General features: G+C 41.4%; 3 protein-coding genes across 6 annotated transcripts; 2 read left to right on the forward strand and 1 right to left on the reverse strand.

The window, feature by feature from the left end:
• Positions 1-317: 317 nt before the first annotated feature.
• b4galnt1b (beta-1,4-N-acetyl-galactosaminyl transferase 1b) lies at positions 318-8,885 on the reverse strand. 3 transcript variants are annotated; one of them, XM_046383914.1, is made up of 13 exons: positions 8,506-8,885; positions 6,845-6,946; positions 5,279-5,502; positions 4,999-5,175; positions 4,072-4,178; positions 3,880-3,917; positions 3,606-3,786; positions 2,866-2,958; positions 2,548-2,735; positions 2,326-2,466; positions 1,967-2,204; positions 1,420-1,549; positions 318-1,308 (listed from the first exon to the last, which is right to left on the reverse strand). In XM_046383914.1, exons 3-13 carry the CDS (start codon positions 5,491-5,493, stop codon positions 1,290-1,292), a joined length of 1,527 nt encoding a protein of 508 aa, XP_046239870.1. In that variant the 5' UTR covers positions 5,494-5,502; positions 6,845-6,946; positions 8,506-8,885; the 3' UTR covers positions 318-1,289. The 3 variants fall into 3 exon arrangements, with proteins under 3 accessions (XP_046239870.1, XP_046239867.1, XP_046239868.1); XM_046383911.1 differs by having other exon boundaries at positions 318-1,549; XM_046383912.1 differs by lacking the exon at positions 6,845-6,946 and having other exon boundaries at positions 318-1,549.
• Positions 8,886-9,364: 479 nt separating this feature from the next.
• On the forward strand, positions 9,365-18,045 carry os9 (OS9 endoplasmic reticulum lectin). Of its 2 annotated transcripts, XM_046383896.1 has the most exons (15): positions 9,366-9,567; positions 9,994-10,176; positions 11,374-11,437; positions 11,522-11,598; positions 12,280-12,378; positions 12,552-12,753; positions 12,979-13,137; positions 13,254-13,375; positions 13,546-13,606; positions 13,896-13,978; positions 14,093-14,296; positions 14,399-14,600; positions 15,017-15,184; positions 15,702-15,811; positions 16,176-18,045. In XM_046383896.1, exons 1-15 carry the CDS (start codon positions 9,400-9,402, stop codon positions 16,311-16,313), a joined length of 2,040 nt encoding a protein of 679 aa, XP_046239852.1. In that variant the 5' UTR covers positions 9,366-9,399; the 3' UTR covers positions 16,314-18,045. The 2 variants fall into 2 exon arrangements, with proteins under 2 accessions (XP_046239853.1, XP_046239852.1); XM_046383897.1 differs by lacking the exon at positions 15,017-15,184 and having other exon boundaries at positions 9,365-9,567.
• Positions 18,046-18,165: 120 nt separating this feature from the next.
• On the forward strand, positions 18,166-25,102 carry c1galt1b (core 1 synthase, glycoprotein-N-acetylgalactosamine 3-beta-galactosyltransferase, 1b). Its single transcript, XM_046383916.1, has 4 exons — positions 18,166-18,811; positions 18,974-19,243; positions 21,408-22,072; positions 22,293-25,102. The coding sequence occupies exons 2-4, from the start codon at positions 19,018-19,020 to the stop codon at positions 22,605-22,607; spliced, it is 1,206 nt and encodes a 401-aa protein (XP_046239872.1). The 5' UTR covers positions 18,166-18,811; positions 18,974-19,017; the 3' UTR covers positions 22,608-25,102.
• The last annotated feature ends 547 nt before the right edge of the window (positions 25,103-25,649 follow it).

Here is a 25,649-nt window from a genome sequence, read left to right on the forward strand (position 1 = left end):
AAAAAAAAAACCCCAGCAGATAACAAGAAATAACTTAATAGGAAACGATAATACAAGGGTGCCATCTAAAGGCCATGGTATAAAAGAACAGCGTTGTCACTTCAGGCATGACTAACAGTAACTCTCCAAAGAGGAGAGGATATAAAAAGGGGATTTTCAAGCCTTGGTGCTCCACTGTCTCACCTTTTCTCGTTGACTTTGTCTCACTGGGTGTCACTCAGTCATCATCTCATGCTCTGACACTCATACCAGGTTTCAATTTGTCATCAATACTCCCACTAATTTTATCTCGATGTTTTTCTTTTTCTTTTTTTTTTTCCTTCTCCTATACTGAGGAAAAATAAACATGCGCTTTGGTTCAGTCAACTTTCCTTTTAGGCAGCATGTAAAGATGGAAAATGCAGTCTTACTCGTCAGCGTGCACTGGAGAGAAACCTCTTCTTCAGAGAGTGACAGACAGCAGACGACGAAAAACAAAGCTGCTCCCAGATCAGGTAACACCGGTTGTGAGTCCAGATGGGTGGGACCAAAACTGTCTCTGTCTCAGATGTGATTTATCACTCACAAATGACACTTAAGATTCTGAGTAAAAGGGTTGGGGTAGCAAAGCCATCACACAAACAGATAAAAACACTCCAAAGCCGGCGGCCAAACCTCTGGACCGACCGGTCAGTCACAGAGCAGAGGTACCACAGGTGAAAAGGTTTTCGATGCGTTTGCAAAAAGCATACCTGTGCTCTGTGTCTGCAAGATTGTCACTTCCTGGGAAGTGTCCCCAAGTGTCCTCGTCCTCAGCCTCTTCCATGCTTTTCCAAGCTCAGTGTTTCTGGATAGTGCAAATTGAAGGAGGCCACATGGGCCTCCACCCACATTAACATAAAAGGACATTGAACTGACTCAGACTGGATAGATGCTACTTGTTGGGCTTTCCCAAAGCTCAGTGTCTGAGTTAGAGCAACTCGAGGATGGTGCACCCAGATAAGATCTGACAAACAAAAAAGCAGAGTCCCTTTGTAGTCTTGACACCCGGTGTGTGTAAACAAGATGACATGTTTTTACACTTCTGAAGAGACTCTGAACTTTTTTATCTTGTTGTTTACTGTGTATGCTCACCACAGAGCTCGGCTCTGGCTGAATAAACACGTTAAAAATGCCCTAATGGCCCTTTTTCACTACAGTAAAGGCTGAAAGCCTCTCAAGGTTAAGGTCAAGGTTTTCAAGAAAAGGCAAACCAAAGTGTCTGAAATCCTATCTGATGGGATGCGGAGGAGGAGAACTTCTTTGGCAACTCAGGAAGAGCAGAGGAACCTTCAGGACAAAGAGGAGAGGAGCTAATTATGAGTCAAACACTGGAATCGGTTCTTGAAGTACAGAAGGCCGTTTTTCGTGTGTGTGGCGTCAGAGGAGGCCAGCGGGTACCGAAACTTGGCGTAAGTCTTGTCGCTCTCTGACTGGCTGACCCAGGGGAGTTTGATTTTGGTTGCATGATTGACGATGACATCATCGCAAGAGCCCACGTGGAGAGACCCCAGGCCGTCGATGAAGAACTCTGCAAAGCAAACACAAACAAAATGAGTCAGCCGAACAGATTCAATAACTCATTTTTAATTTAACGAAAAATTCTCATTTATTAACTTCTCAAACCTCTTTGAGTCTGTCAACCAAACTCATTTCAAACCATCAAAACTTAATCATAAATTCGTGTTTTATATTCACCATAAACTTATATCTCATATTATATCCCTCTTAACACAAAAAAACAGTATGAAAAATTTGTTTGAAACACTTTCTGTATAGAATTAGCATGTGTGCTAGTATTGTGTTGGGACTCAGCTACTGCTTTTTCTCACCTCCTGCCCCAACAACAGCATGTTTATATTCATGCTGCTGGGCTTCTATGTCTGTGGCTTTAAGAAAAGAAACAGCAATAAATGCCCTAACATGCTGTGAACATCTGTCCACTCACCCAGGTGAGCTACCCTGGCGAGGCGCGGGTCAAATCCGACCTGCTGGACTTTGTCGGTGCGAGCCAGGAAGAAGTTGATGACGCCGTCAGTCACAACACAGTTGGGGAAACCCTGGATTATGTGATGAAATCCTCTCCTCATGTGTAAACAGTCACCATCCTCCTCCCCTGGCTCAATGGAAATGGTCTGTCTGTAGGTGGCAGTGTAACCTGTGGCCTCCCGCACTGCACCACCCACCTGGAGAAAACACACACACACACACACACACACACACACACACACACACACCACACGCTCAGCAAAAGCACCAGACTGCCACAACCATTGAAAACAAGCAGTTTATTCATCCGTCCCTCACCAGATCCAGAGTGGTTCTCTCTAAAACATCCACAAGTTTCTCCAGCTTGGTGTTGGCTGTGAAGATGAAGTCGTCATCCACCCACAGCACGTACTTCGTGGTCACCTGAGAGACAGCCAGGTTTCGTCCGGCAAACCAACCCTATGACACACGACAAGCAGCTTGAACACCAAAGAGGATCAATAATGAAGGCTAAGATGCAAAATTAGAAGACCTTCCCACCTTTCCAAAGGGCATGATGTAATGTTCGATGAAAGGCCCGGAGATGGTTTTGGGATTTTCACTGTCGTCAGCGATCACTATGGTGACGGTAGGATAGTATCTTCTCACGCTGTCAATGAGATTTTGAAGCTTATCGTACCGCAAGAAGGTTTTAGTAGCTATGGTAACGAGGGCACTGACATTGTACTCTGCAGAGAAGGAAGATCAAAAAAACCGTTAGAGGAAAGTTAGCCCTTTTTTAAGCAAGTAATGATGTATCTATATTGTACAGGGTTATGATTTATTAGCTCCATTTATGGGCACAGTTGTGTGTTTTACCTCCTTTAGACCCTGTGTTATACAGTTTGGGTGTCACACCATGACGAATCTTGACGCTGAAGACGGCTTGATGCCCCTCCGTCTCAATCTGCACTAAAAGATACAACAAAAATGACTTTAATGAATTTGATCGGTGTAATAGGATCTAACAGAGGCCGGCTGATTCCCGTCCATCTGTTGCTCAGAGCCATAAAATAGTCAGACTCTCCATAACTCTCCAGAAAACCACCAATTGTTTTTACACTTTCTGGTGGTTTTTGTAAAGATTAAACAAACAAGACAGAATGTGTTAGTGAATTTTAGAGGATCAGGTAGGTGGAATTGGTTACCTTCAGGCAGAAAAAAAACTCATCTTTTTCAAATCTTTATGCTAACCTAAGCTAACAGGCTGTCAGCTGTTGCTTCATATTTACTATAAAGACACGAAAGTTGTGACAAATGAAACGCGTTACTCTTTGACTGATAAGGTTTACTCAGATGTTGAACTTTAAATCTGGTCCCAGATCACAGAAGACGTCCTACATGAAACTGCAGAGAACCGCAGGGCCCCAGTTCATCCCCCATTTGATTTCCCAGGTGTAAAATTACATAGTAATGACATCAGACTGAATAGATCCACTTCTAGTAAAGACATTTTCCAAGGGATGTGCTCCTCGAAAAAACATAACCACCGTTTTACAGATGCTACTTTTATAAAGTAAGATTACGGGGGGAAAGAAGATGTTTGTTTGAGGTCTTACCTGCGTCTGCTGTGCTCGGGTGAAATAGCGTGTTTGTGTAGGTGACAAACTGCAGCTGTCGGTTCAGGTTGGGCAGGAGGCTGCTTGACAGAGTCATGTGCATCTCGCCGTCACCTTTGATTTTCACTCTGTCTACCTCTGCTGCTACATTCAGAGTCCCCAGCGTTGCAGTGATGTTTATCTGCAGCGAGACGGAGAGAAAAATCAGTGGGATGAAAGGACAGGGGATATTTCAAATATGTCAAAGTGAAGACAGAAATACTGAAACACTTACTGAGTAGTGTTCTCTGCGAAGGTCGTTTAAGGCCAAGCCTGAAATCGTAAGATAAGAACTGACAGCCTCAGATGCTACAGCCACTGGGACATATTTAATCCACTTCCAAACACATGTTAAGACATACCACTTCAGTCATACAGATAAGTGAAATCCAACATGCTTTTCGTCCCACCCTGTCTGATGTCTTACCTGGGATGATGATTGTTTTCAGGGGTCGTACCTCCACCCCCTGTGTTGGATACTGTAAGGGATTGTTAGCCTGGGCAATGATGAGAACATCAGCAGATGTCTGTGACCTGAGGGGAAAAATTAACATCAGAACGATACCTGCTGTAGCCTACACAAAGCATATATCCACAAGCAAAACAGAGAAGGTGAACAAATACGTTTAAAATCCAGTCAGAAAACACAAAGTGGCACCTATTAACAACAGACTATTCAGGGTTAAAAATATCAAGTGATGCAGTATAAGCAGAAAAGCACATGACTGGCAACAATGTTTGACGTCTCTGTCTTATAAGGGGGGAGGCAAGTTTATTTATATCGTGCCATTCAGACGCAAGGCAAATCAAAGTGCTTCACAGGGGCATAGAAAAATAAGGCCTTAAGAAAATTATGATATAAATGAGCTGGCAGTTTCAGTAGGACTCAAGAGGATAGAAACTCAAGTTGCTTCACCTTGTTTGGTTTTGATCCCGAGAAGACTGAGTAAACCCAGATAAACCGAGGGGTCTGGAAACTACATAATGTACAACTAAAGCAGAGAGGTATTTAGTTCCAAGACCATTTAGTGCTTTATAGACAGGCAACTGGGTGTTAAAATCTAATCCTTTGACAAACAGGAGGCCAGTACTGTGATTTTGGAGCTGCAGATGCCCATGAGACACCATTACAATTGTATCGCTGCTGAAAATATACCCATGATCAAGTGTTTCTGTATCTGTACAGAAATCACTCGATTCTTGCTACGTTTTAAGGTGGTAGGGGGCGGGTTTGTAATTCTCTTCACATGGCCGACTCAGATTTCTGGCTTGATTTGTAGATGCTGAGCAACAATTCAGCACGTTGATGTTGAGTAGAAGAGGACAGAAAAGAAGCCGACAACTAGCTGCTTACCTTTTCTGGAAACCTTTGTACTCTTTGGCCCGTCTCCTCTTCATTTCCTCCAGCTCAGAGGCCTCGAAGGCAGTGTGCAGCGGGTGTGCCGACACCCGCGGGAACAAGAGTTGGGCAAAAGGCAGGTTTACTCCACCACTCTCGCCCTCGCATACACATCCATTACGCGCCAACAAGCTGGACAAATCACCAGAGGCATATGGATGGGAGGAAATCAGGTTTTAACTAAGCCCTGTTGTGCTGAGATGGAACAGATTAACTGGTTACAATGTGCCCATACCTTGCCACATTTTCCCTCACATGAAAGGGGATGTTGCCTAACCGGTGGTCCGGTTCTGGGAGCCTCTCCTCCAGATGCTTCTCCACCATTGGCCCCGGTCGCTGCCACGCATCCACTGTGGTGTAAGCCCGAGTGGGCCACGAATGGAGGAGGGCCAGCACCAGCACCACAGACACCAGGATGGCGAGCAACACCGTCTTTTTCAGGGAGCGCATCCTAAAAACCTGACACAGACACATGAATGTTGAAAGACTTACTGGTTCTTTCTGTTTACATTTGCCAGAGAGATTCCTAACATGACTCCAATACAAGCGATGTGGAACAAAATCAGGGTCTTTGTTCTGTGTAACAATATCAGGCTTGTACTGTCTTGTGAGGACAAAATATTCTGTGTTGCTGTATGTCCTCTGCAGCTCAGCGCACAAGCCTGAAATCCAGAACCTGAAATTTTGGAAGCTATCCACTTGTTTTTACTAACTTTAGACTGCTGAAGACCCACATTAGCTTTGGCTGAACTTTAGAAAACATTGTTGCAGATTATGTAATACAGTAAAAAGATCCATCTTATAAATTACTGTGCCTCCAAAGCTGTGGAAACATCTTGTCGATACATCTTGTCCTGTTGATACGTTTAAGATGGAGCCTCTTTGTGGTAAAACAGGGGTGGATGTAGAGGCATCCATTAAGATGAACCGTAAGTTAAGCACGCAAACCTACGACAACCACAATAAGAAATATGGCTTTCACACACACACACACACACACACACACACACACACACACACACACACACACACACACACACACACACACACACACACACAGGCCGAGTGAAAGCAAGATTCATACATCCAGGGATAAAACATACGGAGTTTGTAACTAGCCTGCTAGGTTAGCAAAACAAGGTTTCAGAGCAGCTGGCTGCATATGAGTAAAACTAAAATCGGAGTTATATGGAGAGCATATGGAGTTGCTTTCTGTTCTGTTGTTGTCGCTGTTACTTTTATTGAATTAGATGTTTCACTTCTCAGAAATGTACCAGTACACAATGAGCTCTTTCTCCCACCATCCAACCGTGATGAATGAGGACTAAGTTTGAGTTCTGAATGTAGATATTACTGGTGTGTGTGTGTGTGTGTGTGATGGGGGTAGGCTGGGTCTGAGATACATTTTGTACACTGATAAACTGAAGCTACAGCACAGTGGTCTGATCTGGCCAAGCATGTGGGTGTACGGGGAAGTATTCAGGAGGATTCTGCATGCTTTCTCCTTTCATGTTCACAGTCGCTGCACATACACAGACATGTTCCTGTTTGTATATGTTTGTATATATGTTCCTGTATATGTATGCATGTACACATATTGTAGCTACTTCCCCTCTGAAAATGTTGTTTATAGGCACAAGTTACTGTAAATACTTCCAGTAACTGTTCAAAGATTTAATAATAATAATTAATACTTCTTATAACCAACTAGGAAATCCCTTAAGTTCTCCTTATATCTGACCGCACATGTATGTTTTTCACAAGTAAAAAAAAAATAATATATATATATATATACATATACCCGACTGCCTCTACACCGTCAATGAAAGGGCATCCTTTGGGGGCACCTGCATCTCCAGAAACCGTGTAGATAGTCACAGAATCGATGGAGCGCCTTCCCCATCTCAAAACAAAAAAAGGGACAAAAAATAAATAAACAATTCAAAATTAATCATTAAACACGGGGTAGAAAGCATAACACACTAGTTTCCAAGGAATATGTGTATAGAAAACGTCACGGAGCACTTGCAGCATGACATAAAGACACAGTCCAGCGCCCATATGGTGCTGCAGCAGCTGTCTGCGTGGTCTCACGGCTCCCACAGGAAATCCCGCAGGGCCTGTGGGGGACTCTGGGTGCGGAAAAATCAATTGGTGCTGAGCAGCCAATCAGCTGGGCTGTTTGGGATCTTTCTGTGCGCTTAAACATCTCTCACGGGAATGGCTTCTCAAAGTGCTCCTTTTGTTTTTCTCTTTCTACTAGTGATGGGGGGACGCACCGTGTTTATGTTAGCCACATATCGTATATTTTGCCAACTCTTTAGTGTACTCAGAACACGAGTGCTGTTTCTTTCTCTGTATGCCGGTAGACTAATAATCCCTATCATTACAGCTGCAGCAAACATTAGACAGGCAAACACACAGAGCAGAGCAACCATGCAAATTCACTGCTAAGCGCCAGGAAACAATTCAAATGTGCAAGTCTTAACTTCAATTTAGAGGTGAAACACGATTAAGAGATTGCTGTAGGAAGATAAAACGAGGAGCTATTGCTCGGCTCAGGCCATAACATCCGAGCATACGAACCGAAAATGTGGAATATGAGGAAGATTGTAAAAGCGTGCATAAAGGAGTATTATTCTAATTCAACTCATTATGAAGAACACAACAATCGCATTTTATTCAGCGTTAAGTGTGTCATATATAATACGCGTTGCCCCACGGTCTTCACAGCCAGTCCTGTCGCCCTGCATATGGATTTAAGTCCATGTTACCATCTTTAGCCGTAACAGGGTCGTTCAAGAGAGGTGAGCGATGATCTAACACACGATAATCAAACTGGGTGCTGTACGGCTCTGCTGCTGTTCATAATTAGCCTAGAAACGATCCAGCAGGGAGGTGATGATGAGAGCTGTGGACATGACATGGACACAGCGCCGTGGGTCCCTCCCAAAGTGCGCCTTACAGATTTGTTGCCTCATTGAGATTCAGGATATTAAATCTTTTGTTATTATTATTATTATTGTTTCTGCACCAGCTACTCCTACTCAGCACCCAGCATCCTTAACCGTAAGAAAGATGTCAAAGTAGGCTAATTCTGTCCAGCAATCCGGACCGCTGAGCACAAATGACTGGCTGCAGATATGCACTCTCTCAGACAGGCCTATTAGCTTACCTTGTGGTGAAGACGACCGCAGGAAAATACATGCTCGCAAAGCTTGATGTGCATCACGATCACACTCATAAAATGCTGAAACGCGCCTCCTCCAAAACAAAGATCTGTTTGCACTTAGGGATTTTAGCGAACTGAATTAACTGGCTCTGATTTTTCTTGTTTTGTCAGGTAAAGAAACCGTTAAATTTCCACTCAGACCTGAAAATCCCGACAAAATTAACGTGCTGAAGAGAAATACAGAGAAAGGCCTATTGTTGTTAAAGGCAGATCATGAACAGTGAGCTCACCTCAGTTTGAAAGACGCACAGTGTAAGCTGGTTTCACCTGCACGGAGGTCGCCCCTCTTAATGAATTTGTTCCTCAGTGGTCTTGCAAATGAGATTACATGTGGAAAAACGGAGCAGCCAGGAGAGACAAATAAATAAAGCGGCCGCACATCGCAGCACTGCGGGCTGCAGAAGCTCCCCCTGCAGCAGAAGCAGCAGCAGCACAGCGGAGAGCTCACCGCACCTTAACGCAACACTCAGCGGACAATCAGCAACATCATGGAGCTCCAACGTGCGCCCGCATCATATAACATTCTTCATGAACTACACATAAATTATAGATGGAGAAAAATGCATTGTGGTTTGGTTGCGTATCAACAATCAAAGCTGCAGCTCTTAGAGATAACTCAGCAATCTGTGTGTGTGTGTGCGTAGATGGGTGTGGGCGTCAGTGCGCATATGTGCATGGAGTGTGTGTGAGACGGGATTGTTTTTTTCGACAGCCTTCTTACAGCTGTAACGTTAGTTCACATACCAGTATTTGGTTACTGGGCGCTAGATGAGTTACTTCAAATGTGAACGTTAGAAAACAGCAGTCTGGTGTTAACAAATAAGAAATAAATCCCAAAAATCATTTGGCCAAATTGGCCTGTGACACACCTGTGTCCCGTTTCAATCATGTTTGAGTGTATTTAATGGAAAAGCAAACGTTGACAGCTGATATGTGCGTTGTTTAATAATAATTTTGATGTAACCATTCAGTCTGGTGTAGGAAATTAACACGCCTCAGAACTGGAACCCAGTTTTCAGCCACAAAAAAATCAGCCAATGACAGAACAGCGCTTCTCACATCGACCAATCCGCTGCTACCATGTCAGACGTTGTGTATTTTGTTGCTGTCAGACAAATGGGGGTATGAGGAGAGGGTCAGTCATGGCTGCTTCCTTGGTACGGTGGCTAAAGAGATTGCACTTTTTCTTGTTGATATGTCCCCTCTGTGTTCCAGCCTTCTTGAATTTAGAGGAGCTGAATGAAATGAAATATGGGATTCAAATTCTTCCCGATCCCGTCATCCTGGGTCAGGTGAGTGAGGGTGTACAGGGAAGCTAACGGTTAACGTTAGCTTGCTTGCTAGCTAGAAAGTAGGCTACTATTAGCTTCCATTATGTATAAATATCTGTTTTTAACGTCACTAAAACCTGTAAAGAATGACATACCTGTTAACTAACCAAGAAGGCTATTTTTAAATGCACAATTTGCTTATAAATTACACGAAGGAGCGCAAATGCAGAAGTTATATCCCAGTAACCTACGCAGTAACCATCGCTGACAGCTGTCACAACGCAGCGTCAACTTCCTTACTTCCACTTTGCTAGATGCAACTTCGCTAGATTGCGTATGACTAACCAGGTAGTTTAGTAACTTTAATAACACTCTAATACTGTGGTAATGTATAGCATTATTATACTTGAAAATGCTACACTTTTCATGACAGTATCTCTTCTTTAGACCAAAACAGAGGAGGTTATGATGGTGTCCAGTAAGTATAAACAGCTGTATGAGTGTCGACTTCCAGCCCAGGCTGTCCGGTTTCATCAAGATCCTGCCTCTGAGCCTGATTCAGAAGGGTACACTGGGCCTGACATCCCAGACCTACTAAGTCCAATGCAAAATGCCCAGTGTCTGGTGAAGGTCAGTTCTCAACTACCTATCTGCAATACTACAATAGTCGTAGGTTTGTTATTCCGTTTAGAGGCTATTTAAGACTTTTATCCATCCAAGCTAGAACTGTTTATGATGCAGACTATCACAATGACCACATGTCTGTAGATTTCTTCTGGTTTATTATTATTCCTCTAGAAATGTAGAAGTAGAAGCAGAGTATCACCTGAGCCATAAATGATGATGTGAATGTTGTATGCGGCTTAATGTTCACTGTCATCTGCACACTAAAAAAATAAAATCACAAACATATATTGTGGCAACATTTTGACTTTCAAGGTCAAATGACATACACACCTGCAAATAGGAGATCACATTATGTGTAAAAACACACCAGAGCTATAGGATGTGTACCAGGTATATGCCAATGTGTTTGTGTTGAGGGCAGGAGGTTTCAGAGGCAGTACTGATCATTAGTAATCGAGGAAACCAATAACCAATATTTGGCAGCCATACATATTTGCAGTAAAAATGAAAATCTGAATATCAAATGTAAAATATTAGAATCTAGAATAACCAGTGATGGACCAGTCCTGATACATAACTGTTTGATAATTGTACATGTGGCCTTTCCTGTACAGCTAGAGTCTGGCAATTCAAGACAGAAATACACACTTTATTGCTGCTGTATGTTTTCAGTGGTTCAGTTTAGAGTTAAAGTAAGGTTTCTACAACAAATGTTACTCAGTGAAATTTACAATGCCGTGTAGTTCTTGGAAAGAACGCCATTGATTTCTTTCCAAATGAATATTTTACCACTGATTCACACTGGGATTTAACCATCTGTCTGTCTGTATGATTATGGGAAGTGACCAATAATCTTCATTTAGTTAAGTGAATAATTTGCCTTTAATGAAAAGAAGCTCAACAAAGACAGATGCAATGAGCTAAATGCAATATCCAGGGTTTTCCACAGTATTTCACAGCAGGTGGGCCAACCTCCCTAAAAAAATCCACTTCCCCTAAATTGATAATGAGATTCATAAAGATCAAGTCTGCTGAATAATTTCTTGAGGGGGAAAGCCAGAGCCTTGTTTTGAGTGTGTGTGGATTTCTGTTAGGTGTGTGATCTGTGATATTGTTGCTGACTTGAAGCAAGTGTCCTTAATGAAAAATGTGTTAACCACCTACGTATTTTGAAACATTTGTGGTGTGTGTTTCCTGCAGACGAAGGACTGGTGGACATATGAGTTCTGCCATGGTCAGTATATCAGACAGTACCACCTTGAAGGTAAGAACGCACCTCTGTGTTTTTCCAAGACGAACACTTTGACGGATGAGCTGTCTTTGATATGTGCTGTTCTCTTCTTCTCAGATACAGAAATCAAAGGGGACATTCTCTTCCTAGGTTATTATGAATCTGAATTTGATTGGAGCAATGAAACAGCAAAGGTAAAGTTGCCTCAATTTTGTGGTGATAGTTGGTGTTTATTGTTCTTGATGGTGTTAGATTTCTGGTGTGGATTTAGGTGAGACAAAAATGGGAATTGCATAATCATTGTATAATAAGAGCTGGACGTTTGTAGTTGCATGAGTGTAATTGACAGTTTAACACCTTTGCTGTTCATTTTCGATTTATTTGACCAATAAAACTTCGTCCAATTTTATGCGTAGACGTGGACATAATGGGATTTTTTTTTCTCAGTTTTTCAAATTGGTTGAATTACTTTCTGCGTTTATTTCACATTTATTTTGCTTTTTTTGTCCATCATTGCAAACAAGAACCAAATGTCGGTCTTAGAGCTTCTGAAGAACCAAAACATTGTAGTCTGTACTATAAACTGTTGTGCGCTTTGCTCATGAAATAAAACCCAACTAGAAGAGTTTACTCAGCAGAGTGCAGGTCTCTGCCAGGTGTGTCTGCAGACATGTTAGTGGGAAACAGGGAGTGCAGGGTAGCCTGTGTTTCCAGCATGTGAGCGTGTAGTAGAATAAATGGGAGATAAAATGCAGGTTCCAAAACACCAGCGATGCATAGCACCATGTACAACTGTTAGATGATGGACTGAGCCTCATTGTCCACGGATATGACAAATCAGTTTGGTTAAAATATCTCCTCTGTTTATTTCTCAGGCCTCCAAGCAGCACAGACTGAAGCGCTACCACAGTCAGACTTATGTAAATGGCTCTAAGTGTGACCTCAATGGAAATCCTAGAGAGACTGAAGTCCGGGTGAGACATTTAAATATAGGATGTCTTTGTATTCTACGCTGCCTTATTGGGTTTGTCTTCGTTTTGGTTTCTGTTTTGTGTTTCCAAACAGAGATATGAAGACAGTGGAAATTTTCATGTTCCAAATGATCCTCATAAACACACACAGACAATTTTATTTGTATCATTTCCAGTTTGTGTGTGAAGAGGGCTCAGGTGACTACATTGCCCGAGTGGATGAGCCTCAGTCTTGCCGCTATGTGCTGACAGTTCACACCAGTCGTACCTGCCAGCATCCTTTCCTGCGGCCACCTTCCACCGCCAAGCCCCAGGGTATTGTGTGCCAGCCAGCGCTAAGTGCCCAACAGTACATGGATTACGTCAAAGCTCAAGTCTGTGAGTTAACAAGAGTGAAGGTCACTGTGATGCAGAAAAGGTTTTGCTTCATTACTTCCTGTTGAAGCAGGATACTGACGCAGGACATAATGTGGGGCGGGAGTATTTAAAAATGTATGAATTTTTTTTGACATGTATTGTTGAATAGGTGTTACATGATATGTGAAATTTTATTTAATTGTAATAAATGAGACAGTTGAACTTTCTTCCGCTCTTTATTTCCAGCTGACACAAAGCGTAAAGTAGAGCAGATCTCAGAGGAGCTGAGGAGTCTTGATGAGATGTTAGCTGGCAATGAAGGGACAGATGGAGCGTCGGAAGTGACAGAAGATGAGACATCACCTGCAGCCAGTGATGATGATCCAAACCAGTTGGACAAAAAAGGTGCAAGTATTGTTGTAATTTGTCAATGCACTCTATGAAAATGTACACTGTTATTTCCTCCATTATGCCGGATGTAAACTTGTGTGACATGAGTGTGTGCCTTTATTTTCAAACAGATACTGCTGATGTATTTGAGGATGCCAGCACAGAGGAGACAGAAGATTCTGACTTCTGGGAGGGAGTTACAAAACCAGGGAGTTCACAAACAGATTCTTCGGCTTCTCAGCAGGAGAATCAGGTATAGAAATATGTGTTTTATATGTCAGTTTTTCTTTTTAGTGAATGATGCTCACTAGCTTGTTACATTTTTAAGTGCCATTAAATGTCAGAGCCTAACTAGTAGATATTGTAGTTTGACACTTTTCCGCTAAACTGATTTTTGTTTTTATTTATTATTTTCATGCGCAGGCGGGAGATGATGCCTATAACTCAGTTACAGACAATGAAATCATAGAGGATGGTGATGAAGGTATTGCAATTTTGCTCTTATGACACAAACACACACACATACACAAGGAAGACCAGTGCTTTTTATGATCATTCTGGTCATTGTTTTATTTTTATAATTATTTTTTTGTGCGGCTGATTAATGTCCTGAGGCTTTAGCGAGCCTCAAACAAGTTGAATAGGACCACACAGTCTTTTATTTCTGTGCAGTTTTGCGATCTGACTTGTTAAGCAGGTGACTGTTTATCATGGAGTACTTTATGGTTATTTGTTATACTTACAGTTTCTTTCTTCAAATGACTATCTTTCAGTGGAAAAATTCAACTTTAAAATCATCACTGACCCAGCAGACCTGATGAAATTTGTCCAACACCTCAAAGAAAGTAACAGGAAGGTCAGTACCTGCCAAGGTTACGGTGATACTTTTTTTGTCCTTCTCTTAGTGTATATTTCTCTGTCTTTGCAGTGTTGGGTATTCCATTTTATTGTGACATTTTGTTTGTTTTAGAAAGCACAGCAACAATCCAAAACTCAAGGAGAGAAACCAACAGGCAACAGGGTGAATGAGAAACTCGGTGAGGAAGAGGGTGATGAAGATGAACGCCTGCTGCAAGAGTTTGAGGATGAGATGTCCGACATCTCACTGCCCTCAGATAGGATTGAAGATATAAAGGAAGAAATGCAGAAAGAGTTTGACAACATCATAAATGAGGTTTCAGACTATTGAATTTTCATACAAATTGTGACACAGTGAACTAATCTAACGTAACTTAATGCAGTGCTTAAATGTGACTGGCCTCTCTCTGTGCTGTAGGCAGAGCAGGAATTAGAGACAGAAGGACTGAAAGGGGAGTTTGATCGCACACAAGCAACACAGACTTTGGAGACGACACTGGACAAGCTACTTGACCATTTGGAGGAGAAAGATGTCCAGGACCCAGAGCAGCAACCAGCGGGAGTTCAAAGAGCCAGAGACCCAACCAGGGGCAGCCCCAGTCTGGCTCCTAAACAGCCAGGTAACCAGGCAGCCTGCCCCTCTTCGGTCATGTGCATATCTGTGCACTCTGTGTGTGCCTCCATCATTCTCATATTTCATCCATATGTGAAGCCGATGTTGTGACATCTTTCATCTCAGAATAGACGCACGAATAGGGTTCGCTTGACGCAAGGATTCACAGAGAATTTATGTTATCGGATTGATATGTTGAATAATTTTGGTTAGTCCGTGGGCTTTCTTATGCTGCCATTGATGTAATTAAATCAAAATTGAAATAACTGAAATCAATCACAGCGACAATGCACAAATGTTATGCTCATTAGACAGTATTTTTTCTTAGACATGTTTGGCTCTCGCCTCCTCCATCCTGTGGCCCTGCTGATTGGTTTTGAGGTGAACTGTGTTGTTTGTCCCTCTTTTGTCTCGTCAACCCAGACCAAGCGGCTGACGACCATGTTAAGATCAAAATTACTAAGTATAAGATGGGCAGCAGCCCTGATGGGGAGGTCAAAGTTCAGGAGATGGGCGAAGGAGACCCCCAGTGGCAGCACATTAAGGACGTGGTTAAAGAACAGCTAGAGAAAGCAGGACTGAAGGCAGAAGGTATGAGGGGGGAGTGCCCGAACACTCATGGCCTTTTCTCTCTTCAATCTGTTTGAATCTTGAGCATATAGTAGTCCTGTGCTTATCTTCTCATCTTTGTCAAAAAGTTTAGTCAGATTTAATTTTTTATGATGTTTAGCTGTTCAAAAGATGCTTAATGTCATGCCAATAATATATAAGATTTCCTACATTTTGTTTATGCAAGCAATTTAACGCTACTTGGTCTGCAGTGAAGACCAAGGATCCATGAAATTAGTTGTTTTCTTTAACGGAAATACAAAATTAAAACGCATGGTAGGAAAAAAACCTCTGAAAGCCTTAACTTTAAGACAAACGGAAACAAAAGGTGTGTAGTCCATGTGTCTTTCCTTTTCATCCATTGTGTTTGTACCATTCTTCAGTGTGTTTATTTGTTGTTTTGACATGTGGTCCAGTTTATGTACTTTGAGCCATTGGGAAGTATATGTGATTAATTAGCAAGTCCGCCTTTTCTCCTGTTTCTTTGTTTTCTTTATAGGTAAGATAGAGGTGAAGATCTTGACGCGGAAAAATGCAGAGGAGGCGGGTGATCAGTGGCTCACTGAAGAAGATACAAAGTCCTTCAGGGAGCTTCTCATAAACCTCCTGGTAATTTAAGAAGTGACAATGACTTTTTATCGGTTTCATTTGAATCCTTCTGGGTGGAAGTAAATGCACCTTATATGAGATAAAACATTAACCTGCAAGGGAAGGGAGCAGAAGTGCTGTCCTCTCACACAGCAAATCCCACCTTTTTGAGGGAATGTGATTATTGTTTTGGGTGTAGTTCTACCCACTCTATTTACCACAAGACAAGATTTGTAAGGATCATGGTGGCTTATTGCCTACCGCATATAATTAGCCCTTTCATTTGTGGGAAACAAGGTAGACTTTTTTTTTATTGTCAGCAAGTCAGATAAACATTTGATCAGGAATAATGTATTTGTTTTTAAACATTTTTTTCATCTTGCAGACTGGAGGCACAGAAGAGGTTTACAAAGAGCAAAAGAGGCAGCAAGAGTTGGAGAACAACTATAGGTTTGTGTGGGGAGAGTCCCAGGAGGAATCTCAGTCATCCAGCACCTCTGACTCAGATGACATGGACATATGAGCTCATAGAGTACATTGAACGCACCTTTTGTGACAATGAACTCCTGTGGAGACCAACACATTCAGAAAATGTGTCTGTCTGTCTTGAATAGGCAATATGTGTCTTTTGTAGGCATCAGTTACAGTATATGTTGCATGACACCACAACATCTCAGCTGCACTTGTGCAGCTGAATGACGTTATGCATTTTCCCCTTTTTGGATGGGATTCAGTTTTGACAGAAGGCTGGAAAAGCTGAGTGATGTACAATATTTACCTTTTAAGACAATTTTCAGTAAATTTCACTGAATATTTGCATCTGAGGAAGCACACTGTGTCCACAGTTACATTACTACTCACTTGTACGTTTGGCTCATACAAACAGTACGTACGTTTGGCTCATACAAAGAAGTCCCTAGCTTCAAGTGACACGGCTGGAGGTAATTGTGCATAGCTCAGCCAGCTGTATGAGCGTTTGGGCAGGCTGATCAATTTGCCATTTACTGAAAAGTACAGTTGTGTCTGGATATGAAAAATGGACAATGGTTCACATTTGAGTTCCCATTTGTCTTTGAAAGGCTCTGATAACACTGTTTGATTTGTCAGTAAACACAACTGTAGGTTACAGAAGTGTTTGTACACATGCTGTGGCACTTTATATTTCTGAAAAAGGATTTGTAAACTCATAATTTTAACACCATTTCACAAAATTTTGAGTTTGCCCTACCTTGGGTTGTTCTGTGCAAAAGAAAAACTTAAAGGAATGTAGGAAGATAAGTCTTTTAAGTGTGTACTTTGTTTACCTTAATTTAGCAAAGGAAAATAAAAAAGGCTACAAGGTCAATCAGATTCACTATACCAAAAAACCCACACTGAACCACACAAAACTTTTCTAATGATCCCTCAGAAGCGTAATTAAAAGGGCTGAATTTTGTACAGTTTGTGAATAATTGTGGCTATTTGGAACTCATTGTGTACATAATTATTGCGTAAATATATTTTTGAATTGATTTGTTGTAAATTAGCACAAAGTAGGTGAGTTACCTGAGTAAATGTGCTGAGATTTGTGACTGTAATCTTATATATGAAACTCAATTTCACTGTTGAACTGAGTCAGATGCAAACTATTTCAGACACACATCACATTTGAAGCATTTGTTCCCTAAGAAGCCAGTGTCCAGAGGCCCAGGTTCAGACAAGTATGAGCAGAAAAAAAGTCTTGGGCATAGTGGGTATGTTTATTTACTTAGCCAATCCTGTATCACAAAGCTGACTTGTTCACCTAGATAGAAAACACCTGTCACAGATACTAACAGAGCGTGTTCACATTCTGATACTGGTTTTCTAGGATCCCTCATGCTAGACTCAGTGGTAACAAGTAAAGTGAAGAGTCAGTCTGTAATTACGGGCCCAGCTTCATCATGCACCCTGAGGAGAAAGATTTCTACTGTTTTAAAACCTTCGACCTGTACCATAACACTCATGTTTCTCTGCATTAGTCATTTTGAGCCTCACACTTCAGCTGCACGCATTATTTGTAAAACATGACAACTTAAAGTAGAGATAGAAAAGAGAAGATACGAGGAGAAGGTTTAGTACTGAGTTCTTGAGTGGAGCTATATTACTAAATAAAAAATACCATATTGGCTTCATAGTCTAACAAAGGTCCGTTTATGCTGCCTTGTAAATATAAGTCTTTGAGCACTGTTTGTTCTTTTGAAATAAAAATATTACCATAAGAGTGATTCAGCCAATTATTGTTTTTAATCGTGTTTTTTTTAAAATCATACCTATTGAAATAGCTAAACAATACCTTTATAGTAAATTATCATAATGCAGTATGTGGTAAAAATATCGGTGACTAAAAAGAAAAAAGATTCTACTGCGACTTTTGTGTGCTTGCAGGAGTACACTTATTTATGCTCAGTAACAATTGGGCTTTTCTTTTGAAGTACATGACCGGAAATAATTGTCTTCTGGACGGAAGTCAGCAGTCGGATAAGTTAGGTGTGTAGTAGTTTATGCAGCGTTGTGGAACACTTTTACGGGGCTACTTTTGTCTTTTCGTTACATTTACTAAACTGCTGGGGCTATGTTAGCCGACAGGCGTCACACATAGCTCGGTCTGTCAGCTGCAGGTAACTACCGTTTAGCTGCATTGACACCGAAGAATCGCTAACTTAGCACTGAAGCAGCGGTGTCGATCAAATAACGGAGTAGCCCGTTAGCTAACGCTAGTCTTCTCAGTGCAAAGGCCAGGAGCCAGTTTTTGAAGACGTCCATTATAATCATTTATGTATTTATTTATATACCCCGCAGACTGATTAGTTAGCGTTTTTTGTTTTGGCGCTGGCTGTGGTGCTACGATAACAGTTAGCAACATTATAGTGCGGCTAGCTGAGCTAAGTTATGGTCTAGAGGAAAAGAAAAACGTTACGTCGTGGTCAAAACTGGCTCAGCTTTCGCTTTCTGAAGTGGATGTGGGATAATACCGCTGCTATGGTGTGTGCAATACAGCTGGTGAGTAAACCACACCTTGAAACGAGGAGTGTCACTTTACAGTTGGTACTTTGCCATCTATTCACATTCGCCAGTAGGGCGAGCAGCATTTTAAGTTTACAGCTCGCTGCTGTAGTCAAACTTGCGTCCATGCTGTCTTTTTTTTCTCCGTCTCACATTCAGCACCTGCCAAGTTGAACGACTGACGGCGAGACACCTGGACCAGCATGAAGGCCCTCGGATCCAGATTCTCCTTCTATGCGGGCTTCGTGGTGGGAACTTTCACGCTGTACGTGTTTCTGCGGCAAGTGTGGTTTGAGAAAACCGTCTCAGCGCAGCGTCCCTCCAGCCTTGAGAAACTTCGTGACTACCAGCAGGAGCCCGATGAAGACGAGGCTGTGTGGAAGAAGGAGAGGTCTGCGCTTTTCAACCTGAAGCACCCTCATCATACAGGTGCGCCATATGGAAGCAGTGTGTCCAGTGTGTTACTAGGTTTTCTATTGCTTTATAGGTGAAACGCCGCCGCTTTTTTTCCTCCAAGCCTTATTGAATTACTAGACGAGTTGCAGCTTCCTTGTTCTTGTGACCCTTGCTTTCATAGCAAAGCTTCCCGTCTGTCCCTCTTACACTCTGTATTTGGCTTTGTCGTCATTTGTCTTATACAAATTTGCTATGATTTAAACGCGATTCAATAGTGTTAATTCAGTGTAACGTAAAATTATGAATTCTGACTGACGCTGTTCAGTAAAATTGCATTCTCTCATTTCCTGTTCTGTTCTGTTGTGAATTAGCTCATTTTAATTTAGTGCTGCCTGTCAGTAGGTGACAGGTATTTGTTTTGAGCATAATTAGATTTTAACTAATTTCTGTGTCAGTTTGCTGCCTCCACAACGTAATCCAGGCCACATCTTGTGATGTTACGTTAGACTAAATATTTGGCCAGAGAATTTTGAGAAAGACGTGCAACGATCTCCTGAAGCCTTACAAGAAGTCTGTAAATGGCTTTTTTTCCCTCTCATCAAGTCAAAAAACCCCATACAGACAGTGGACCTACGAAATATTTAACATTTTTGTTTAAAAAGAAAAAAAATTATACATATTAGGGCATCAACTGTGGCACAGAATACACAGCGATACCTTTTGGCCTTTTACCAAATATGCTGCAGGTGTTGACATTAAACTTAAGTCTTACCCGGATGGTGTGGGAAGACTGACGAATAAATGACAAGAAGTTGTAGTAGCATTTAACAGTTACAGGACATTTATTCAGTTACGGTTTTTTTGCACATAGTCAGTGTTTCTGTACTGAACTGATTTGACTGATACTTTAAGTTAGATGTGTCTTTTGTATCACACATCTAAATATTGTACCTATTCATTTGCATATTAGAAGTCCTGAAATATCAGACTTGTGACTGTACAGATTTTAGTTTACAAATTCTCACATCCTATTATCTTGTCTCCTATAGTTCTCTATCACTTGTATGGAATGCGTGGATCAGTTTTTGTGGGGTGTGTCTTTCTCTAAGGAGCCATTGTTGTCCTTATACTTTGATCTGCAACCGCAGTGTGTGTTCATATTAATATTTTTGTGTCATGGTCAGGCGTGGACATTTTAATATCAAGTGTTCACTGTCAACACATGCTTAAGTAACTAGGTTGCAGTTGGCTTTCTCCAGTAAGTTGATTTTTTGTTTTTGTTTTTGTTTTTAATGCAATGTTAATGAGAAACCTGGTTTCTGTAAGTGGGGGAAGGGGACTGAAGAGCCTGATTTTCCTACATACTTTTCTCAGAATGCAAATTTGTCTGAGCTGCCAGAGCTTCACACGTGTGTGAAGCATCCACTTTTAAGAATTTGTAGGATCTTGGTGTTCTGTCAGGATCAGCTTTATTGGCCGAACTTCCAACACACACACAAAAACATTTGACTCTTGTTTTTGTTCCTTTCCATTCCACTGCACACTGGACAGACATTGATGTAAGCTGCAACTTGGCTGGCGTGCAGAAGCATGAAACCATGGTGGATGAAGCCATGATGAAGTCACTTCTTTTCCCTACTGACAGTTTGACTGCCAGATTTGGGCACATTCATGCTGTAAAGCAAAATTCTCTCAACCTGTGTGTGTATCAACAAAAAACAAAAGTCAGCTCTGACAGCAACATTTTCTCACTACTACAATTAAAATAAATAACAAACTTAACACTGTGCATGTTCTCCAATTACCTACAAAGTGGTTTCTGAGTAACCTGTTTGCTTAAGTGTTTAAGGTACTGAATGTGTACTTTAGTTGATACTGAAAGCAGAACACGGTTTCTTAGGCTGCCTGAACAGCTTATTGTTGTGTTAATTCTCTGATACATATTGGTTAAACTTGGTATTCCCACTGCTTATCCAGTATTTATCTATGAAGATGGCTTGTTTGTTCATGCTAAACAGTTCACACCAAATACTTGCTGACAATATGCACTTTAAAATGTTGTATTTTCCCCATAAGAACATCAGAAGCCCTCCTGTTTGTGTTTTTTTTTCCACTTTAAAATGGACATTAACACTATTTATGATGGTGAGCTTAGAGTGTAAATTTGTGAAGTTTAATGTTTGTATCTTCTTTCCAGACGAGGATAGTCGCATGGCTGATGAACTATACAAAAAGGTGCGGATTCTTTGCTGGGTGATGACTGGACCCAGCAACTTGGAGAAGAAGGCTCGGCATGTGAAGTCCACGTGGAGTCGCCACTGCAATGTTGTGGTCTTCATGAGCTCTGTGGAGGACCCTGACTTCCCCACAGTTGGCTTGGGTACAAAGGAGGGTCGGGACCAGCTGTATTGGAAAACGATTCGAGCCTTCCATTATGCCTATGAGCATCACGCCAATGAGGCCGATTGGTTCCTCAAGGCCGACGACGACACATACGTAATTGTAGACAACCTGCGGTGGGTACTTGCGAACCACACACCAGATGAGCCGATTTACTTTGGCCGAAGGTTCAAGCCCTACACCAAGCAGGGCTACATGAGCGGTGGTGCAGGCTATGTGTTGAGCAGAGAGGCTCTGCGCCGATTTGTTGAAGGATTTAAAAACAAAGTGTGCACTCACACTACCTCTGTAGAGGATCTTGCAATGGGTCAGTGCATGGAGAAAGTTGGAGTGCTGGCGGGGGACTCCAGAGACAGTGTGCAAAGGGAGACATTTCACCCATTTGTGCCCGAGCAGCATCTCACAGCCAAGTTCCCCAAGAGCTTCTGGTATTGGAGCTACTGCTACTACCCCATCTCAGAGGCAAGTGCTACCGTCATTATGGAATGCCTGTCTACTCTTGTATGTCAAGTATGAAGCAACGTCAGCAGATTAATGGCTGTGTTTACTGAGAAGTATTTCCTGAATGTGCATGTTTCTTTTACCACCCATTCTTGATGAAGTTTGTTTGGTGCTCACTGAAAATCTGACTCTTTTTATGTTGGTGTATTGATGGATAACCAAATACTCTGTTTATCCCCAGGGTCCAAACTGCTGCTCAGACGTGTCGGTGTCTTTCCATTATGTCGATGCTTCACACATGTACTTATTGGAGTACTACACCTATCACCTGCGTGCCTTTGGCTACAGATACCGTTACCAGCCCCCCGCTCCTGTAGGCTACGTTATCGAGCTGTCAAATTCCAGGGATGCTGCAGAAGTAAAAAATGAGCCAGCTTCTCAGGAGAAAGTGGGAGGAGAGGGGGGTGATTCATCCAGGACTGACAAGAGACAGGATGCAGATCCCCCTCCTGCAGCTGATAAAGACCCTTCTGCTGCTCTAGCGAACAGTCAGTAAGACTGTGAGGGTGTGTGATGGGAACTGATCATTAGGTAGGAGGAATGTGTGATTCAAGTGTTTGCTTGTTCTTTCAAATAATCTTGGCTCATATTTTTCTACAAAAGTAGAAAAAACTATCCACTTGGATTTTAAATATCCCCACAAAGAGGTGTATTGCCTGAGGATTCTCCAGCTGAACGACTTCTACTAATATTAACTGTGACTGCAAGACTGGACTAACGACTTAGTGGCAATTTATGACTTTTAACCTTTTTACCCTTGTTTTTCAGGTTTTTTGGGTTGTTTTTACAACTCTGTGTCTTCTTTAAAAGTTTGAAGCAACCCTCTGTAAGATGTATTCATTTGAAAACTAACTAAAACACTTTTAATCCATATCAGCCTGGCATAGGAACCAATTATTTTTCCAAATCAGGTAAATTTAATTTGGAAAATGTTTTTTTTGATTATTGCAAACCCACCAAAACTCGATCGTGAGCATTCTCGATAGCAAAGTAGTTTTTAACTTGCTGGACTTGTTTTACCTAATTTTTCACATAGATAACTATGTGCCTTGGACACCAGTGAGACCCAGTAATGCGTCTAATCAGACAAAACATTTTTTTTAAAGTATGAAAGTGACCAAGGTGCACTGCAGCTGGATTCAATTCTGAAGGGTTGAGATAGGGTGAATTAGATCATTTTGATTTAGTGCTCCCTGTCAGTAGATGACAGGTATTTGTTTTGAGCATAATTTGATTTCAGCTCATTTCTGTGTCCGTTTTCTGCCTCCAAAACTTAATTCAGGCCACATATTGTGATGTTAGGTCCATGTTCTGTGTAGGAATAGTCATTTTAAGCTGCTATAAATCACCTCCATGCTGTATGCTTGTCATCATACTGGCTGTCGCTGGTCTCAGAAGCTGTGTCTGGTCCCAGTCTAACTGTAGGTCCACTGTCTGAGCACAAAGGACAGTGAAACTTGCACTTGAAACTTACTTTGGCCATGTGCTGGCCCAGATATTTATGGCACTAATATAAAGTTAATTTTGTTGTATAGCGTTTCAATATGTTCATGTTTCTTGGTTGATTGAGATGCATTGATGTGATCCTGATGCCTTAAATGTACAGTCCACGTGACTAAATTTTTACAATCCAGCCAAAGATTTCCCACGATGGATTATGCCAGGTTGAAGACAGACTCGTCATTATTTACAAACATGTTGTCTTGTCGATATTGCAGTGGATCTTGGTCCTTCTCGTTCAGTATTATAAATGGAGTCTGTTCAGCTAACGGCAGTCATTCAGGATGTTTATCTGCCCTCCACCCTTTTATCTTTGCTGATACCTTCAGCAGTATTAGGAAGTAGTTAGTGTAATCAAACATGATCTGCTGTACTGTTCTTCCTGAATCAAGCATCTTCCCCCTCATCTTTCCCCAGTGGACCCTTTAGCTTGTGCCTTGTAAATTGAGATTGTATGAGATATCAGCTGCACGCACGACTTTGCACTGTGTTATCACCATGACGAGAATGATGCTTTCAGACAAATTATAATTATATTGAATCCCTCCAATGTAATGAGTATGGCCTTTGGGCAAGCCAGTGGATGACTTGTTCATGACAACAAAATTATTGTTATTATTTTTACAATTTTAGTTTTTACAATGTTGTGTAATTTTTAAATTGTGGGAGGGCTAGACCTTTTTTTTTTTTTTTTAGTTATCACATTGTGTAGATTGAAAAATATTAATATCAAAAGTTTCATAAAAAAAAGTCTTCATTACTTTGTAACCAAACAAAGAAATACTTTTGTGAGAGATACAGTAACTACCAAATATAGGAAATGGTTTTGGGCATCAGGCAAGAATCGGTGATGGTTCAAACTGAACAAATTTATGTGACATTTGCATGCATTTTTGAGTGTTATAATTGCTGTTTTTTAAAATTTATTTTTTAACCACTTAAAATATTTCACAGGTGGAAAATGTATGACTAATTCATGCCTATCAAAATGCCTTTTTTGTCGGTGTTTACACCCAGTTTCCATTTGTACATGAGCACATAGCATGTTCAGTCTTTTCTATTAAAATGGAAAATTTTAACCAAATCAGCATGCTTTACATAATGGTTTACTTAATGAACTTCTTTGATTTGCATTGAGTTAACAGTTGAACATTTCAGTAGCAAAGGAGTGCTGTGCAGATTCTTACTATCTGTGGATCTTGAGGGCCCAAACACATTGACAGCCGCCACATCTCAGATGCCAGTGGTATAACTCTTCAAGTCCTTGACAATCTACTCCCAACATTCATTTTTTTTGACAAAGGGAAAGGTGTACAATATTGTATTTAAATTTCAAATGTATTTATGTTGATACTGACATCGAAATTGAGTCAGTACACTTTATCTTGTAAATGAGTTGGTGTGAGTGTGTTAGCACATGTGATCAGTGCGCAGGGTCATTGCATGTGAACGGTACTTTAATCACTATAAATAAATGCATATTTTATTGTACATTTGTTCCATTTTACGTTTGTTAACATGACATTGCGTTGACACATCAGAACATTTCCAATGACAGCAGAAAGGCGTTCGTGCTTGGTTAATATGGTGTCTTCACCTCTCAGTGGTTAAATAACTTTGATACGTTGTCCTCTGTTGATGCAGTAGTAGCTGTGAGACACTGAAGCTTTTACAGCCCGTGCTGAGCTTGTACGAAGTTGCGACACAACTCACCACAGCAAGCGCTGAAACCTGAATTAAGAGAACATTAAGAGAACTGAGCAGCAAAGATTTTTGTACATTTTAATTTTAGGGAGACTGCAGTGCAGAGTTTCTTACCTCTGCCTTTTGTGACCGAAGAGTCAGCCTCTCCTCAAACACGGACAGCCCACTCCTGTTCCACAAAACAAAACTGGTTTTCATGCATTCAGTAAATAAGTCAGCAATCAGCCACCAGTTCAGCCAGTATCTTTGGTACATTAGCTCCTGTCAGCCACAGGACACTGCTGTTGGTAGCCTGCCAACTCGCACACACCTCAAGGTGAATGTGGGATTTGTT

The sequence above is a fragment of the Scatophagus argus genome, chromosome 3, assembly GCF_020382885.2.
Source record: "Scatophagus argus isolate fScaArg1 chromosome 3, fScaArg1.pri, whole genome shotgun sequence".
NCBI classification, from domain to species: Eukaryota; Metazoa; Chordata; class Actinopteri; family Scatophagidae; genus Scatophagus; species Scatophagus argus.

Bases quoted from the DNA above. Each gene is read 5' to 3' on its own strand.
- b4galnt1b (XM_046383912.1), bottom strand. From the start codon at position 5,493: ATGCGCTCCCTGAAAAAGACGGTGTTGCTCGCCATCCTGGTGTCTGTG. The intron at 4,179-4,998 runs GTAAGCAGCTAG...TTTTCCCCTCAG, and splicing joins TACAAAGGTTTCCAGAAAAG to GTCACAGACATCTGCTGATG. The intron at 2,467-2,547 runs GTGGGAAGGTCT...CGTGTGTCATAG, and splicing joins ACATCATGCCCTTTGGAAAG to GGTTGGTTTGCCGGACGAAA.
- os9 (XM_046383896.1), top strand. From the start codon at position 9,400: ATGAGGAGAGGGTCAGTCATGGCTGCTTCCTTGGTACGGTGGCTAAAG. The intron at 11,599-12,279 runs GTAAAGTTGCCT...TTTATTTCTCAG, and splicing joins GGAGCAATGAAACAGCAAAG to GCCTCCAAGCAGCACAGACT. The intron at 14,297-14,398 runs GTTTCAGACTAT...TCTGTGCTGTAG, and splicing joins TTGACAACATCATAAATGAG to GCAGAGCAGGAATTAGAGAC.
- c1galt1b (XM_046383916.1), top strand. From the start codon at position 19,018: ATGAAGGCCCTCGGATCCAGATTCTCCTTCTATGCGGGCTTCGTGGTG. The intron at 19,244-21,407 runs GTGCGCCATATG...TCTTCTTTCCAG, and splicing joins GAAGCACCCTCATCATACAG to ACGAGGATAGTCGCATGGCT. The intron at 22,073-22,292 runs GCAAGTGCTACC...GTTTATCCCCAG, and splicing joins GCTACTACCCCATCTCAGAG to GGTCCAAACTGCTGCTCAGA.